Source organism: Coregonus clupeaformis, chromosome 12 (genome assembly GCF_020615455.1).
Source record: "Coregonus clupeaformis isolate EN_2021a chromosome 12, ASM2061545v1, whole genome shotgun sequence".
In the NCBI taxonomy this organism is placed as follows: domain Eukaryota; kingdom Metazoa; phylum Chordata; class Actinopteri; order Salmoniformes; family Salmonidae; genus Coregonus; species Coregonus clupeaformis.
The window spans coordinates 30357583-30371919 of record NC_059203.1 but is presented as its reverse complement, the minus strand read 5'-3'; the positions used below and the strand labels follow the sequence as shown (position 1 = coordinate 30371919).

Sequence of the window (14337 nt, the reverse complement as noted above, 5' to 3'; positions counted from 1 at the left end):
GGAATCGAACCCACAACCCTGGCGTTGCAAGCGCCATGCTCTACCAACTGAGCTATACGGGACCTACAATCTGAGCTGTGTGTTCTTAGCATAATAATGGTTCTCAACACAAACATGCATGTAACTTGAATGTTAACCCTACTAATAGTTTAATATTTATTGTAATACCTATTCAAGATACAGGATCAATTTTACAGGGTCAATTTTCTACTACAAAACAGCTGGCCCTGTCTCAAAGTAATGCTATTTGGTGAAAGATTTAACACATACAAAAATAAAACAAACACGCAATGTGTAATGTGACTTTACATGCAAAGGGAAAACCTGTAAATCTCGAGGGAGCAGAAACGCAACGATTTTAAACACTCAATGACTTAAGATGGGCCCACATTGGGAGGTTGTCTCATCCTCCTTCATGTGATGAGCAACAGCTGTTGGCCCTGTGGTGTGGAACAATAATCTCTTGGCACCCTTCACCCCCCTTTCCTTCAAGCTCATTGGCATTACTATACACATTTCCTTTGTTTATAACAATTTAAGACATGCAAGGCTACTGCAACAGTATACCAATGACATTTCAAGATGTCACAGCTAAATTAGGATATTATTTTGTGCCAATAAGCATTAAAAAAAGATGTATTACACACAACTTAGAACCATAGATTGACCTGACCTTGAATCAGGTTCTCCTCCAGTTCTATTCTCCCCTGTTGAGTGACAAAAACCTCTCACACTTCACTTGAGATTTTGTAGAAATTTCACCATGGGTCGAGTCAGTGTTTTTACTGCACACCACTAAAAAAAAGAGAACACATACAAAATAATATCTATATAATATATAATAATATCTATATTATAATATTTAAGGTCAACATCAATTAAATGAATAATTCAAAACAATAGCCACAAATGCACATGATTATACGTGAGATAAATCATGGGATATGTCATCATGCAGTCACACATCAACTAAAGGTCTAGAGGTTACTGCCAAACAAAGCAAAAATACATGACCAAATCGAGATCAAGTAGTAATCTCCTGAGAGCACTTGTCCCTCTATATAAGAAGCGACACTTCTCCTCCAAGGACAGACAGGGACCCAGCTAAGGTGAGTCATGCACCAACTAAGATGCTACTTCAGTTTAATCTTGCCTTGCTCATAGATAACAAGCACATTTAAATTCGTTTTTTTTTATTACTTTGATTATAACTTTTTTAACTAAATTCGTAACCACTATCTTCATTGATAGTTACTCTATATTGCATTATGTGATCTAATATTATACATTTAAACATATAGAGGAACCTACGAAATACTAAGTAAATGCTTTTTCTTTTGAAGTATTCTGCCAGAGACGTTCTTTTTAAGTAGGCTGCCAGAGACATTCCTGCACTGTAGGTGTCCATTAAGGTAAAAACACTTTACTTTGTGAATATAACATGTAGTTATAAAATGTTATATTTTTGTGTTATCACATATACTAAGCCTGTTAATTAATAGTAACTAATTTTGCTAAGGTCCTTCCATTACAATTCAATAATTGTCTTGTGTACCTTTAGTTACCTTCAGTTTGTGTATCTGCAGTTACCATAGTACATACCATAAGGGCAACTTAATGTACGGTGTTGTAGTGTAGCCTATTACGGGCACCTAGTGGTGGAATACCAGCTGAGGAGAATACATACATGAGATACAATGGTGTATGCTGTCAATGTGTCCGACCACCACTAAAGTTCTGTTCAATGATTCCCGTTAGTTTGAGTGAAGTCAATACTTTACAGTGGGGTTACCTTGTCCTTTTCAGACGTTAATGATGTGAAAGATTCCAACTCTTAAAGGCCCCATCTGTAACATCTTGTTCAATTATCATTTCAACTAATGTACCCACTGATTCTCGATGAATGGCCTATAACCTATAACTCATGAGCTTAGTACAACTGACTTACCCTATCATAAGGCAAAATCTAAGGTCGTACATTATTTCTCCATTGTTTATATTTTGTTGGTATCTGAGTCTTTGTAAACAACAATACATTACGTTCTAGCAGTAAAGAGCCACCATGGGGGATTCAGACATGCAGTGCTTTGGCGAGGCGGCCATTTTCCTCCGCAAGCCGGAAAAGGAGAGGATTATGGCCCAGACCGCTCCCTTTGATGCAAAATCAGCTTTCTTTGTGGTTGAGCCCAAAGAGATGTACCTTAAAGGGGTTCTCCAGGGTAGAGAGGGTGGCAAAGCCACTGTCAAAACTCTATGTGGGCAAGTAAGTTATATAATTTATCTCTGTCTCATCACTCTGATAAAAAGTTATCAGTACATACAAGGTAAGTACAATTATTTTATGTTTCTTTTTTTTGCACAGACTATCACTGTAAAAGAAGATGATATCCACCCCATGAACCCTCCAAAGTATGATAAAATCGAGGACATGGCCATGATGACCCACCTCAATGAGGCCACTGTTCTGTATAACCTCAAAGAGCGTTATGCAGCATGGATGATCTACGTGAGTTTAAAGTCAAATATTATCTATCGGTCAATACACAAATTATTGGAGAGTTGAAATGTTAACAAACATTATTCTCCTCTACTACAGACCTACTCTGGGCTGTTCTGCGTCACGGTGAACCCCTACAAGTGGCTCCCAGTGTACGACCAGTCGGTTGTGAACGCATACAGAGGGAAAAAGAGAATTGAGGCCCCACCCCACATCTTCTCAATCTCTGATAATGCCTATCAGTTCATGCTCACTGGTATGCTCACTTTTTGGTAGTGGGACAGGTTAAATTAACTGAAAAGAGATGGCCTCTTTATTATTACCTCATCAACACAGGCTAATCTTTTATATTTTTCCCTACTGCAGATCGTGAAAACCAGTCAATCCTCATTACGTAAGCACCTGTGTCTGTGTACCATATTAAATGCATCAACTTCATTAAGTCTTTAGTCTTCAATCATTTTTAACAGAAAACAACTGTGTAATGTGTTAATTTTGAGAGTTTCCTTTCCCCAGCGGAGAATCCGGTGCAGGAAAGACTGTGAACACCAAGCGTGTCATCCAGTACTTTGCGACAATCGCAGTGGCTGGAGGCAAGAAAGAACAAGCAGCAGCAGCTACTGCTGGCAAAATCAAGGTGAGACATTTTGTATATACATTTATGTTGAGATTAAAGTATGTTGATTTTAGGCCAAGGCATCATGCCATTGCTTATTTTTTTGTGGGCGTACTGATGACCAAATTTAATATCTTTAAATTAATTATGCATAAAATAAATTTAATTGTTTAGGCCTATATTTGTTTTGTACAAATGCATAAAACTGAAAGTAGTTCTTTATTGAAAAAAATAAAATGTAAAAAAAGTATATATTTTATATATACAGTATATGTTAAGGGTATTTTGATGTTTTAGGCAATTATGAATCGAAAAGGGGATACAGGCATGTGGGAAAAATAGTGGGAAGGATGGATGCAGGGATTGAACCCTGGTCTTTGTACATGTGACATTTGTCTGGGAGTGTTACCACTCAATCACAGCTGTACACAATGCCCCTCAGTTTCAATGGTATGATCCAATCCCAAATGGACCCCTAGACTCTATGCCCTATGCACTTGTTCAGATCTGAGAGGATTTGACAGGTGCAATCAATATGGTAATAGCTCCATCTTGCCCTCTGATAGGCTAGGTGGAAGTTTCACCATATCACTTATACCAATCAAATCATCTCAGATATACATAAGTGCATAGGGCACAGGATCTAAGGTTCCATTTGGGATTGGGCCCATGACACCCCTGTTAAGGAAGTCTATGTAAGTAGATGTATAAAGTTTGCTATATCATGTCATCTCTAGGGGTCGCTGGAGGATCAAATCATTGCAGCTAACCCTCTATTGGAGGCCTATGGTAATGCCAAGACCGTGAGGAATGACAACTCCTCCCGTTTTGTAAGTAATGTTAAAATGCAGCTTCACATTACTTGCTGCTAGTTAAAATCTTGAAGAGATACTAACAATGTCTCGACTCTTCAGGGTAAATTCATCAGAATCCATTTTGGAACTACCGGAAAGCTGGCTTCAGCCGATATTGAAACTTGTAAGTATAGTTTTTTACTTACTTTTTATTTATGTCTAAAAATGTTGTTATACAACACACTCTCAACCATGCTATACTTGAATTGCAGATCTGCTGGAGAAGTCCAGAGTGACATTCCAGCTGTCTGCTGAGAGAAGCTACCACATCTTCTATCAGCTCATGACTGGACACCAGCCACAATTGCTGGGTGAGAGACAAATATAGAAATCTGACATGGAATGCATAGGGCCAACAGGGCTACAAAAAGACCTTAATAATGTCACTGCTAAACATGTGTTCATATTCCAGATGCACTTCTGATCACCACCAACCCCTATGACTATCCCATGCTCAGTCAAGGTGAAGTCACCGTCAAGAGTATCTGTGATGTGGACGAGTTCATTGCAACTGACGTAAGCTACATTTACATATTTTATTTAATGTCATAATTGTTTGTGCTTACCATTATGAATCATATCTATGTCATATATACTGAACAAAAATATAAACGCAACATGCAACAATTTCAAACATTTTACTGAGTTACAGTTCATATAAGGAAATCAGTGAATTGAAATAAATTCATTAGGCTCTAATCGATGGATTTCACATGAATGGAAATACAGATATGCATCTGTTGGTCAAAGATACCTTCCTTAAAAAAGTTTTTTGTGTGTACGGAACATTTCTGGGATCTTTTATTTCAGCTCATGAAACATGGGACCAACACTTTACATGTTGCGTTTATATTTTTGTTCAGTGTATTTGTTGCATACAATCATCCCTTTCTTTCTGGAAGCATACTTTAAAAAAGTGATGTATAATGTTCTTCCAGGATAAGATGGAAAGTAGATTGCTTTCCAAGGAAGTCCATTTTGTGTAATCTTAGCTCACCTCTGCTTTAAATCACAGGAGGCTATTGACATTTTGGGCTTCACTGCTGATGAGAAGCTGGGCATCTTCAAGCTGACTGGTTCTGTGATGCATCATGGGGCAATGAAGTTCAAGCAGAAGCAGCGTGAGGAGCAGGCAGAGCCTGATGGCACTGAGGGTAAATAGAAAAACAATTAATACACAGCGACCGGGAATCTCTGGTGTTGTCAAACTGGTATACATTACATGCATGGAATCAGAATCAAGCAGTACTATTTACTGAAGATGGTGATTGAAATTGTCTGACCATTTTACCTTCCATCTTAGTGGCTGATAAAATATCCTACCTCATGGGCCTGAACTCCGCTGACTTGCTCAAAGCTCTGTGCTACCCCAGAGTGAAGGTCGGGAATGAGATGGTGACCAAGGGGCAGACTGTGCCACAGGTCGGCAACTCGGTCATGGCCCTCTGTAAATCTGTCTATGAGAAAATGTTCTTGTGGATGGTTGTCCGTATCAATGAGATGTTGGACACAAAGCAGGCCAGACAATTCTTCATTGGTGTGCTGGACATAGCTGGATTTGAAATCTTTGATGTGAGTGGAAAACACATTTATTTTTCTTCCAATTTACACTAACTGCATGACTTAATGCACTACTGAATTGTTTTTATTTACTTCAGTACAACAGCTTGGAGCAGCTTTGTATCAACTTCACCAATGAGAAACTGCAACAGTTTTTCAACCACCACATGTTTGTACTGGAGCAAGAGGAGTACAAGAAAGAGGGAATTGAATGGGAGTTCATTGACTTTGGTATGGACTTGGCTGCCTGCATTGAGCTTATTGAGAAGGTACGTATAATAACAATTCCTTTAATCAGACCAATATTTTACTATTAAAAAAAAGCCTGGTATCTATTAAAATTATTCTGTTCTCAACAGCCAATGGGCATCTTCTCCATCCTTGAAGAGGAGTGCATGTTCCCGAAGGCTTCAGACACTACCTTCAAGACCAAGCTGAATGAACAGCATCTTGGCAAAACTGCCGCCTTCCAAAAGCCAAAGCCTGCCAAAGGAAAGGAGGCAGGAAAGGAGGCCCACTTTGCCCTGGTGCACTATGCTGGTACTGTGGAATACAGTATCACAGGCTGGCTGGACAAGAACAAGGACCCCCTGAACGACTCTGTTGTGCAGCTCTACCAGAAGTCCTCAGTCAAACTGTTGGCTTATCTCTATGTAGCACCTGCAGCTGATGGTAGTGTTCACTGTTCACACAGATTTTGTACATTTACATAAAACCTAGTTATGGCATTAGTACATTCTGTAAATACTAACACATTTTGCATACCTGTAATACTACAATCTATCTTTTGAATATACGAAGAGGCTGCAAGCAAGAAAGGTGGCGCCAAGAAGAAGGGTGGCTCCTTCCAGACAGTGTCTGCTCTATTCAGGGTATGTGTTCATAAAAAATGGAGAGGATATTACATTATAATTGAAGAGTTTAAATATTATAATTGTATTCCTATTATAATATGTTTAATGTGTGCATGGATCTGAAATTGCTTTTGTTCTAAACCCTGGAACATTTGATATTCTACATTGAGTTTGGAGTTTGCAAGGAAAATGCTTATTGTCGATTTAAGTGTGTTTAAACCTACAAACTCTCAGGAAAACTTGGGCAAGCTGATGACCAATTTGAGGAGCACTCATCCACACTTTGTGCGCTGTTTGATTCCCAACGAATCAAAGACACCAGGTAAGTGCTTAAAGGGATAGTTCACCCAAATTACATAATGACACATTGGTTTCCTTACCCTGTACGCAGTCTATCGAATAGGTATAACAGCAATCCATGCTTTGGTTTAGTTTTCCTGGCACTTTTTCCACATGCTAACGTTTTAGAATTTGTGCACAAATCCCATTCAAGTCATGCAACCGATATATGCATTTTTCACTCATCATGTTAAAATCATCTATAAGTGACTTTGTTGAGCTTCACAATCAATTTTAGATACTTTCGGATTATTTGGACATGATGCGCAAAGAATGCTAATATCAGTCCCATGACTTGAATGGGATTTGTGCGACAAATGCTCAAATGTTAGCATGTGGAAATAGTGCCAGGGAAACTAAACCAAAGCATGGATTGCTGTCATACCTTCTCGATAGACTGCTTACAGGGTAAGGAAACCAACGTGTCATTTTGTAATTTGGGTGAAATTGTTTTAAACCCTGTGAAGCAGAACCTTGTTTTAATTTTTATGGAACTTAATGAGTAAAACATTACATTTGTCTCCAAGGTCTGATGGAGAACTTCCTGGTCATCCACCAGCTGAGATGTAATGGTGTGCTGGAAGGTATCAGAATCTGCAGAAAGGGCTTCCCTAGCAGAATCCAATATGGTGACTTTAAGCAGAGGTAAATACACAATATGCTTGAAAGGTCAGCCATCGTCAGTGGTCACAGACATTGTGAAATCAAACACAGCTGTTTGTGGATACTGCGAAGGATTGATTGATGAAGTTGAACTATCTTTTCTTTCAGATACAAAGTATTGAATGCCAAGGTCATCCCAGAGGGAACATTCATGGACAACAAGAAGGCTTCAGAGAAGCTCTTGGGGTCCATTGATGTGGACCACACTCAGTACAAGTTTGGGCACACCAAGGTAAAACATTACTCCTTAATAATCTCTCGTGGACAGACTAAGTAAACAAAAATTGTATTGTTACGTCTGTCAAAAGACTGGGTTGCGACAACTAACAAACAACAGTTGTTTTACATCACTGGTTATCTGGACGTATCAGGATTGGGTGAAGGTGGTGCTTAAACTGGAGGCGGGGATTTCAAGCAATGAAGCGGAACGTTTTCAGAAAGGGTGGGGGGACACTTCGCTAGTCTCATTAGTATCTTTTTAGATACATCTCCCCCCAGAACCTAATCGAGCATCTGACACTGTTTCGCAATATCTTAGTTTTGGGTTTCTTAGATTACTCATTTAAGGGTGCTAAACCGCACTTTGAACCTCTATTATAATATTTTTCTAATAAAACCTGAATTGCAGGTGTTCTTCAAAGCTGGTCTTCTGGGTACGCTGGAGGAGATGCGAGATGAGAAACTGGCTTCTCTGGTGACCATGACTCAGGCTCTCTGCAGAGGCTTCCTCATGAGGAGGGAGTATATGAAGATGATCGAGAGGAGGTAAAGGCTTTGCTGGAAGGAATTGTCTATCTATCGTGATAGGTTTTCACAGTTGTTACATTTAAAATGTACTTGATCCAACTATTGTTTTCTTTGCTTGCTTTTGACAGAGAGTCTACTTTCGCCATCCAATACAACATCCGCTCATTCATGAACGTCAAAACCTGGCCATGGATGAAGCTGTACTTCAAGATCAAGCCTCTTCTAAAGAGTGCTGAAACTGAGAAGGAGATGGCCCAAATGAAGGAGACCTTTGAAAAAACAAAGGATGATCTGTCAAAGGCATTGTCCAAGAAGAAAGAGCTTGAGGAGAAGATGGTTGCTCTATTGAATGAAAAAAATGCCCTGGCATTACAAGTAGCATCCGTAAGTAGAGCTGAAGGAGTGGATTAGTAAAATGTAAAGTGTATATCCTTGTTTATATTTAAGAGTATAATTGTGAAACAATTAATTAAATATCATTTCATCATAACTCTAGGAAAGTGAGAACCTCACTGATGCTGAGGAAAGGTGTGAAGGGCTCATTAAGAGTAAGATCCAGCTTGAAGCCAAACTCAAAGAGATAACTGAGAGGCTGGAGGATGAGGAGGAGATTAATGCTGAACTGACTGCCAAGAAGAGGAAGCTGGAGGATGAATGCTCTGAGCTGAAGAAAGACATTGATGACTTGGAGCTCACCTTGGCCAAAGTGGAGAAGGAGAAACATGCCACCGAAAACAAGGTTATGTATTTTTCAATACAACCATTGTGCATTTCTATAGATACAGGCAACCATGTTAATTAAACATTACGTGATTCTACTTAGGTTAAAAACCTGGTAGAGGAGATGGCCTCCCAAGACGAAATAATTGCCAAGTTGACCAAGGAAAAGAAAGCCCTCCAAGAGGCGCATCAGCAGACCCTTGATGATCTCCAGGCAGAGGAAGACAAAGTCAACACTCTGACCAAAGCCAAGACCAAGCTTGAACAGCAAGTGGATGATGTGAGCAAAAAAACTAACTGAATTGAGGGAGTGAAAATAGGTCATAACTAGAAGTGCATTATCTGTACACTCTTAGAAAAATAGGTGCAATCTAGAATCTAAAAGGGTTCTTCAGCTGTCCCCATAGGAGAACCCTTTGAACAACCCTTTTTGGTCCTTTCCACAGAGGGTTCTACATGGAACTCAAAAGGGTTCTCCTGTGGCGACAGCAGAAAAAAACCTTTTGGAACCCTTTTTTCTAAGAGTGTATACACATTTAGGTGGAACCACACAGAGTACAATAATGCCTGCTCTCTGTTACAACAGCTAGAAGGATCTCTGGAGCAAGAGAAGAAACTCCGCATGGACCTTGAGAGAGCCAAGAGAAAGCTTGAAGGAGATCTGAAACTGTCCCAGGAATCCATTATGGATCTGGAAAATGACAGGCAGCAGTCAGAGGAGAAGATTAAGAAGTAAGTTGCTGGTCAATAATAAAGCAAGTTATTATATTTTACCAAAAGTACTTCCATTTCATCTCCATTTCCTGTTCTTGTGTTCAACGGTACATAGGAAGGACTTTGAGATAAGCCAGTTTCTTAACAAGGTTGAGGATGAACAGGCACTTGGGCTTCAGCTCCAGAAGAAGATCAAGGAACTCCAGGTTGATTCAGACAAAGCACTTAACAAAACTGATTGAATTCTATACGAAAAAATATTTTCAAGTTGGCTTTGCAACAGCTAAATGTATACGACCACGTATTTCAGGCTCGGGTTGAAGAGCTGGAGGAGGAGATTGAGGCTGAACGTGCTGCTCGGGCAAAGGTTGAGAAGCAGAGGTCTGATCTCTCCAGGGAACTTGAGGAGATCAGTGAGAGGCTTGAAGAAGCTGGAGGTGCAACATCTGCCCAGATTGAGATGAACAAGAAGCGTGAGGCTGAGTTCCAGAAGCTGCGTCGTGATCTTGAAGAGTCCACCCTGCAGCATGAGGCCACCGCTGCTGCTCTCCGTAAGAAGCAGGCCGACACTGTGGCAGAACTGGGAGAGCAAATAGACAACCTCCAGCGTGTCAAGCAGAAGTTGGAGAAGGAAAAGAGTGAATTCAAAATGGAGATTGATGACCTCTCCAGCAACCTGGAGTCTGTTTCCAAATCAAAGGTAAAAATAAAATATTTATATTGAAGTCTAAAAACAAGTCATGATCAAATAACTTCAAGACATCTAAAACTGTACTTGTTTCAGGGAAACTATGAGAAAATGTGCCGCTCTCTTGAGGATCAAATGAGTGAGCTCAAATGCAAGAACGATGAACATGTGTGCCAATTGAATGACATAGGTGTGCTAAGGGCAAGACTGCAGACAGAGAATGGTGAGTGTGCAAAGAAACACTACTTACCCACACAAACATCATCAATATATCTGCTAGAAACATATTTCATACATCGCATCTTTAATCAGGTGAATACGGGCGTCAGCTGGAGGAAAAAGAAGCTTTGGTTTCCCAGCTGACTAGGGGCAAGCAAGCTTTCACACAGCAGGTTGAGGAACTCAAGAGGCACATCGAGGAAGAAGTGAAAGTAGGATAAATCACTTGTTAGGTTTGCAAAGAAATACATAAAATGTGTACAAATAGTTTTTGAACAAATTCTAAAGAAAGGATTATTTCTCTACAAATCTACTGAAAGGCCAAAAATGCCCTAGCCCATGGTGTGCAGTCAGCCCGCCATGACTGTGATCTGCTCCGGGAGCAGTTTGAGGAAGAGCAGGAGGCCAAGGCTGAGCTGCAGCGTGCCTTGTCCAAGGCCAACAGCGAGGTCGCTCAGTGGAGAACCAAATATGAGACTGATGCCATTCAGCGCACTGAGGAGCTTGAGGATGCCAAGTAATTAAACACGTTCTACATTTTCATAATGACCAAAATACCTACAATGGGAAACATCTGAGAAGGAAAATGTTCTTTACCTTTACAGGAAAAAGCTTGCCCAGCGTCTGCAAGATGCACAAGAGACAATTGAGGCAACGAACTCCAAATGTGCTTCTCTGGAGAAGACCAAGCAGAGACTGCTGGGTGAAGTGGAGGATCTCATGATTGATGTAGAGAGAGCTAATGCTATGGCTGCCCAGCTTGACAAGAAACAAAGGAACTTTGACAAGGTAACATGAAAGACAAGATAACAAGGAAAAATGAATGAAATCCATCTCTCATTTTTTTATTAACTTGTTTATGACACTTCCAGGTTCTGGCAGAGTGGAAGCAGAAGTACGAGGAGGGCCAGGCAGAGCTAGATGGGTCTCTGAAAGAGGCTCGCTCTCTCAGCACTGAGCTGTTCAAGATGAAGAACTCCTATGAAGAATGTTTGGACCACCTGGAGACACTGAAAAGGGAGAACAAGAACCTGCAACGTATGTTCCAAACATTCTGCAACAAACTTAATGTCTACATTCAATAAACCAATACAGGCTGTTTCTAACAGTTTCTTGAAATATTCCTAAGTGTGAATATTATTTAAACAATCTAATTTACCATCTTGTGTGATAACCACTATTGCCATGTTTCTCAAAGAGGAAATCGCTGACCTGACTGAACATATTGGTGAGTCTGGAAAGACCATCCATGAGCTGGAGAAGGGAAAGAAGACAGTGGAGATTGAGAAGTCAGAATTCCAGACTGCCCTGGAAGAAGCAGAGGTAAAAGAGAATATAGATAAAATGCCTATTTGAAGTAGGTACAATACATTCCACTGTATTCCTTATGTTTCAAATTTTATTGTAACTTGTCTATTACTCTATTCTATTATAAGGCTACACTGGAGCATGAGGAATCCAAGATTCTCCGTGTTCAGCTGGAGCTAACACAGGTTAAAAGTGAAATTGACAGGAAGCTGGCAGAGAAGGATGAGGAGATGGAGCAGATCAAGAGGAACAGCCAGAGGGTGATGGACACCATGCAGAGCACTTTGGACACTGAGATCAGGAGCAGGAATGATGCCCTGAGAATCAAAAAGAAGATGGAGGGAGACCTCAATGAGATGGAGATTCAGCTGAGCCATGCCAACCGCCAGGCTGCTGAAAGCCAGAAACAGCTAAGGAACGTCCAGGGAGCACTCAAGGTATGGATTTTTAACATCTACTTGAAGGCTGTGAAACAAATATGATATAATTGAATCGTCTTCCTTTGATCTCAGGATGCCCAACTGCACCTTGATGATGCTGTCCGTGCTGCAGATGATATGAAGGAGCAAGTAGCCATGGTGGAGCGCAGGAATAACCTGATGCTGGCTGAGATTGAAGAACTGAGAGCTGCCCTGGAGCAAACAGAGAGAGGCCGCAAAGTGGCCGAGCAGGAGCTGGTTGATGCCAGTGAGCGTGTTGGACTGCTGCATTCTCAGAATACCAGCCTTATAAACACCAAGAAGAAGCTGGAGGTTGACCTTACACAGATCCAAGGTGAAATGGAAGACACGGTCCAGGAAGCAAGAAATGCAGAGGAGAAGGCCAAGAAGGCTATTACTGATGTGAGTCCTTATAGCCTATATGTGTAAACTCTTACAGCAAAATGTACTTGCCGATTAGTAACATCTATATCCTTTTCTACTTGAAATGCCATGGTGGCAGGCTGCCATGATGGCAGAGGAGCTGAAGAAGGAGCAGGACACCAGCAGTCACCTGGAGAGAATGAAGAAGAACCTGGAGGTCACAGTCAAGGACCTGGCGCACCGTCTGGATGAGGCTGAGAACCTGGCCATGAAGGGCGGAAAGAAACAACTCCAGAAACTGGAATCTAGGGTAAACTCTAACTACATCATCTTAATGAAAACAATCACACTGACTACTAATGACTCCACCGATGACAATGGAAATGCACTGTAGTAACTTGGTTATAATCAAATTATTTAATTCAAGGTCCGTGAACTGGAGGGTGAAGTTGATGCTGAACAGAGACTTTCAGCTGATGCTATTAAAGGTGTTCGCAAATATGAGAGGAGAGTCAAGGAGCTCACTTACCAGGTACTTTCAACATCTGATGAGAAGAGCAGAACTCTGTAAAGAGTAATCCTGACCCATAAACCATAATCTTCCTTTACTTTCTATAGACTGAGGAGGATAAGAAGAATGTGAACAGGCTCCAGGATCTGGTGGACAAGCTGCAGCTCAAAGTGAAGGCCTACAAGAGACAAGCTGAGGAGGCTGTAAGTAAAATTTATGATTTAGTAATGGCATAAAAATTTCAATTATGCATTCTAGATGTTACTTTGGAAACATTTAATACACTTTACCTACGGCCTGCAGGTATAATGCTTTATAACTTGTTATAAGCAGGTATGAGCCATTATGATGTTTTATAATTAGGCTTACAGTATATACATTACATTTGACCACAAGCTGGTTTGTCTTACAGGAAGAGCAGGCCAACACTCACCTGTCCAGGTACAGGAAGGTGCAGCATGAGCTGGAGGAAGCTCAGGAGCGTGCTGACATCGCTGAGTCCCAGGTCAACAAGCTTAGAGCCAAGAGCCGTGAAATTGGCGGCAAGGTATGCTAATTTCACCCTTTATCATTTCTTAATAGGCAATTTAGTTGCAGATCAACAAATATGGCTGAGATTAGAAATGTGATTAATTACTAATTACTGTGCCCTAAATGTTTTTTTGTAGCCCAAGGATGCAATGGAGTGATCAGCATAGGAGTGATGGAGGAAACGAGACAATCACAAGCAACCATACAATATGAATGTCTTGTGAAATGTCTACCTAACTAGTAGGCCTACCGTAGGTGTGAACCATGACATATAGGCTGTGAACAGCAGTCAATAAAAATAGCTTGTTATCATCACTCCTGTATGTTTCTTTCTCAGTTACAAGTCATATGCTACATCAGACTTACCTGGAACCAATTAAGAGTACACTACACAAACCTAGCAGAGAAACATTTTGCTTTTGCACTGTTGTACATGCACCTCACATTCTGCAGCCAGAAACATTCTGCCCCATCAGCAAAAATATAAAAATAAAATAAAGCTAATTTACTGCATTTCTACACAATTAAAAAACTCCAAAATGCAATTTGGAGAACAGCAAAAACAAGCAACATTTACACCAGCAATTACCATCTTGTTGCATTCACCTCAGTCAATAGGGGACTAAACATTCTACAAACATGTCATACAAGAATTAGCTGCTACGCACTAGCTCAGCACTGGGATTAAAACTCTAGTTTAGTTTAATGTCAAG

The 14337-nt window shown here is 40.5% G+C and overlaps 1 protein-coding gene across 1 annotated transcript; it reads left to right on the top strand.

The window, feature by feature from the left end:
• The first annotated feature begins 1340 nt into the window (after nucleotides 1-1340).
• LOC121578191 (myosin heavy chain, fast skeletal muscle-like) lies at nucleotides 1341-13939 on the top strand. Its single transcript, XM_041892377.2, has 38 exons — nucleotides 1341-1412; nucleotides 2048-2263; nucleotides 2363-2506; nucleotides 2597-2753; nucleotides 2864-2891; nucleotides 3014-3134; nucleotides 3851-3943; nucleotides 4028-4091; nucleotides 4180-4278; nucleotides 4380-4483; nucleotides 4983-5121; nucleotides 5271-5539; nucleotides 5626-5796; nucleotides 5887-6199; nucleotides 6329-6399; nucleotides 6616-6703; nucleotides 7248-7365; nucleotides 7492-7615; nucleotides 8012-8148; nucleotides 8259-8514; nucleotides 8627-8869; nucleotides 8954-9130; nucleotides 9437-9582; nucleotides 9680-9770; nucleotides 9875-10264; nucleotides 10349-10475; nucleotides 10565-10683; nucleotides 10792-10988; nucleotides 11077-11260; nucleotides 11344-11509; nucleotides 11670-11794; nucleotides 11908-12216; nucleotides 12292-12621; nucleotides 12722-12892; nucleotides 13010-13114; nucleotides 13201-13296; nucleotides 13506-13640; nucleotides 13762-13939. Exons 2-38 carry the CDS (start codon nucleotides 2063-2065, stop codon nucleotides 13780-13782), a joined length of 5829 nt encoding a protein of 1942 aa, XP_041748311.1. The 5' UTR covers nucleotides 1341-1412; nucleotides 2048-2062; the 3' UTR covers nucleotides 13783-13939.
• Nucleotides 13940-14337: the final 398 nt, after the last annotated feature.